The following is a 4066-nucleotide window of genomic DNA, read 5'->3' as shown; positions in this document are numbered from 1 at the left end:
TATGTTGCATCTGTGTCTGGGAAGGAAACCTCATACCCCTCCTCTTTGAGATACTGAACTGGGCAGTTCCTGCACATCTTAGCAAAACAGGAAATTTCATGTTTCCTCTGCTGCTTATAGCAACAACTTGCATCACACTACTTCTGCATATGTTCTCTCTCTCTCTCTCACACTCACACACACGCACATGCACACGCACACACACACACATGCATGTATGGTTCAAGGGGTCTGTTTTTTTTAATCACAAGTCAACAGCACAGCATTGTGAAAAACGTGAATGCCCCCTTGTGTGAATACATGTCATAGAAGTGTTACTTCATTTTTGTATAGACAGTTTTACAATTAATTACATGTCAATTGCCAACATACATGCAGTTACATTTCTCAATAACATACTGTACATAACACATTTTTGTTTTAGGTTTATAAAGTATCAGTAGGACGTAGGCTTCAAACAATTCTTTTTGATTGACTTTTGGAGCATTTGGGGCTTGAAGGTGAGCAGAACAATGGCAGAAATGCCCACAAAAGAAAGACAGATGGGTACAAAAAGCAGAATATACCAGATTATAGATTCCCCGCCTTTCTCCAAACAGACAAATGACTCTGAGTGCTCCACTCTGTGCGTCATCTGGTTGAGATCTTCACATTCAATGTCTGATCGTCCGGCCATATTGATTGTCTTCGTTGCTTCAAATGTGCTGAACCATTCAGTTTGGCAGCAGTTGAACGGATTTCCTGTGAGAAAAACAGTGTTCAGTTTCGGGGCTAATGTGTTCGCCTGACCAGAGGGAATAGTGGACAGTCTGTTGTCCCTCAAATCCAGCACTTTTAGGTCAAGACTTAAAAGGGAAGGGGGGAGGTCGGCAAGAGAGTTCCTTGAAATGGTTAAAGACTCAAGACTTTGTAAATGGGAGAAGTCTAAGTCTTGTATTTGAGTGTTTCCTAGACCTAGATGCTGTAAAGTTCTGCTGACCCTGTGTATTGATTCTTGGACGATGAGTCCAGGGTTGTCGGACAGTTCCAAGTGCGTGAGGGACAACCCAGCGAACGCGGCCGATGGGATTCTTTTGAGGTTGCATCCCTTAAGGTAAAGTTGCGTTAGGGATGCAACGTCTTTCCAATCGGCACAAGCCAAGCTTGTGTTTGCACCGGTCTCAGCTTCCTCAGGACGGCAAATGTCAACGTTGTTGTAACTCAGATCCACCGACCGGAGGCTTTGCAATGAGGAAAATAATCCCGAGGGCAACCGCTCAAGATTGTTCAAACTCAGGTTGAGGTACGTCAGATTGCCAAGAGCGGTCAGCGCACCTCTATCGGCAACGATCTGGCTCAGCCTGTTGTTGCTGATGTCTAACTCGTACAAGCTGCCAGAGAACTGCTCCGACGTTAGATTTAAGGTTTCCAGACAGTTGGTGCACATTTGAAGCCTCGACAGGGCGGGCATTTTCTGGATGAACCCATCGGGAAAATACTCCACCTGGTTTCCTCTCAGGTCCAAAATCTCTACAGAGGAGATGTCACCGTGAAGGCTCTCGTCCCACAGCTGAGCCGTCACGTTGCCCGCGTGCTTCTTCACATTGTAGAACTCCACAGTCGTGGTCCAGTTCGGGTACGTGCTGTTGTCTGCCAAGTGTTCGTAAAAGCTAACGCTGTTGTGGGAGAGGTAAAGCGTCCTCAAGTGGCTGTGGTTGGGCAAGAAAGGGAAGAAGAGCATTTTGTTATTTGAGAGATCGAGTGTTTCTAACTGGAAAGTGTCGTTCAGGTTTTGCCTGGTGATGAACCACTCGATGAAGTTGTGGCTGGCGTTGAGGACCACCAGCTGGGTCATGTGGAAGTCTGTCAGACAAAGCAAATAGTTGAAGGCCAAGTTGAGCCGCTGGAGCTTCGGATTGCTGTCGAAGGCGCCGTCAATCTCGTACATGATGTTTCTCTGCAGGTCGAGCTCTTTGAGCTGGTGAAGATCCTGGAATGAGGTCTCATCCAGTCTCTGCAATAAGTTGCCAGAGAGATTGAGGTACTCCAGGGATGTCAGGTTTTGGAGGAGGGTGGCCACCATTTCGTCCTCGAGCCCATTCTCGGAGAGATCCAGAACTCTAAGCCTGGGGAGAGTCTTTAATGCATGGCTGGTTTCATGGCAGCCAATGTGAAGATTGTTTTTTGCTAAATTGAGGCTTTCTATCAATTTTGAGTGTTGAAAAGTGTTTGACTCTATTTTTTCCAAACTATTACAAGCTAAGCTCAGGGTGTTTAGCGAGGGATAACGGAGGAGAGAGTCGTCCTGTAGTGTTTGAATGTGATTGTAGTTGAGCTGAAGCTCCTCTAAGTTGTCGGGCAGTCCTGCAGGCACAGAGGAGATGTTGTCGCCATGGTTGCAGAGAGCCGTTCTTTGTATCTGCAGAGGGAAGGAGAGCACATGTCTTTAAGTTTGTGGGTTTAATGATTGTATTGTAATGTTTTTTTTGTTTTTTTAATTTTTATAATGGAGCAAAGATCACAAGGCTAGATTTACTCTTTTGTGGGTTTATATCAACAAGCTTCCTTTTTGGACGGATTGTTTCACCTCTCATATCCCTTTATCGAACATGGGCTTTAGTTTAGTTTTGCTTTTAGCAACATTATGGATGTCGGTCAGTTGGTCCACAGACTGAAATTAATTAAAAGCTGTTGACTCGATTGGGATTACATTTGCTACACACACTCGAGGTCCCTAGAGGATGAATTCAGATGACTGCCCAATACTTTACTTCACTTTTGACTTTTGACTGTGGCTAAATACCTGCAAAACTAATAGCCTTCAGGATCAGTTGTGCTTTGTTTTTAGTGCTAACTAGCATTAGGCTAAACTAAGATGGTGAACTTGGTAAATACGACTTTCAATCAACTTCAACATTACGTTGCCATTCTTACTGTGAATATTTTAGCATGACGATCTTAGCGTGAAGCTCAAAGCACAATTTTACATTTTCTTCCCTCATTTGACAGTTTTTGTATTTATTATTTTAGTTTGTATAAATAGTTTTGTATGACAACTGCTCTTTAACTGAAAGCGTTGACTAAAACTACTAAAACATTTAGAATATGACAAATATTTTAAACAATATTTTAGGAACTGTTACACTCACACAGTACTACATTATCTATATTATTTTATAACAGTCGCAGCTGACAATTCATCATAAAAGTTTCAATTTTAATAAACCAGCTGATATATTTTCTCTTCTGGAGGCCATTTTTCAGCTGCACTAATACTAGTCTTTATATGTGTTTTATAAATGACTAATTCTTCTTAATATATCAGTAATACATCATTAATAATATCAATGTGGGGGTTGTCAGGTTGTTAAACCATTTTAGCAAGCTACTTAATTCATAAAAAAGACAATAAAAAAAAAATCACTTTGACGCTTCCACTACAATAGTCCACAAGATGTTGAATATGTGACATTATTAAATGATAGAAAACAGTCTGGCGTGTTATTCCATTGTATTTAATGTTTTAATTATTTATTTTCACACTGAAACGATTCTAAAAGCTTTGATGGATTACTTATGGATTAAATTAATCAATTTGCTATCCTGATGAGACAAAGTATGAAATGTCAGAGCACTCAAAATATCCTCACAAAATGTTATTTCCTGCAGGATGTTCATGCGACCATTTTTAGTCTCAGTTATCACGTTTACAGAACATCTGATACGCACCGAACGCAGCATCAGAGTAGAGAGTTGTAATAATGACATTAACGAAGAAATGCTTATCTTTTATCAACAAAGTACATCTGAGTGGGACATTTTTATTTTCCTCCGCCTATATGTTCCTGAGACCTTAAATTGTGCTTTTAAACAATTTTTAATTTAAGATAAGACAGAACTTTATTCATCCCAAAAGATCATTCTAAATGTAACCTTTATTAATACAAGTAATCTCATTGAGCTGGGTTAAAAAGAGACATCTTACCAGCTTGCACTGACTGTGTTGTGGATGACTGGAGACCGGCGTCAGGATTCTCCACATGGGCAACAAGCAGAGCAGGATGGGAGTGAGCCCGGGGACCGGCAT

General features: G+C 41.3%; 1 protein-coding gene across 1 annotated transcript; it reads right to left on the bottom strand.

The window, feature by feature from the left end:
- nrros (negative regulator of reactive oxygen species) lies at positions 1–4066 on the bottom strand (the record flags this gene model as incomplete). Its single annotated transcript, XM_079234645.1, has 2 exons — positions 1–2398; positions 3965–4066. The coding sequence occupies 2 exons, from the start codon at positions 4064–4066 to the stop codon at positions 437–439; spliced, it is 2064 nt and encodes a 687-aa protein (XP_079090771.1). The 3' UTR covers positions 1–436.

Source organism: Taurulus bubalis, assembly GCF_910589615.1.
Source record: "Taurulus bubalis genome assembly, chromosome: 18".
In the NCBI taxonomy this organism is placed as follows: domain Eukaryota; kingdom Metazoa; phylum Chordata; class Actinopteri; order Perciformes; family Cottidae; genus Taurulus; species Taurulus bubalis.
The sequence above is the reverse complement of the archived record's forward strand: the minus strand, read 5'-3'. Positions and strand labels throughout refer to the sequence as shown.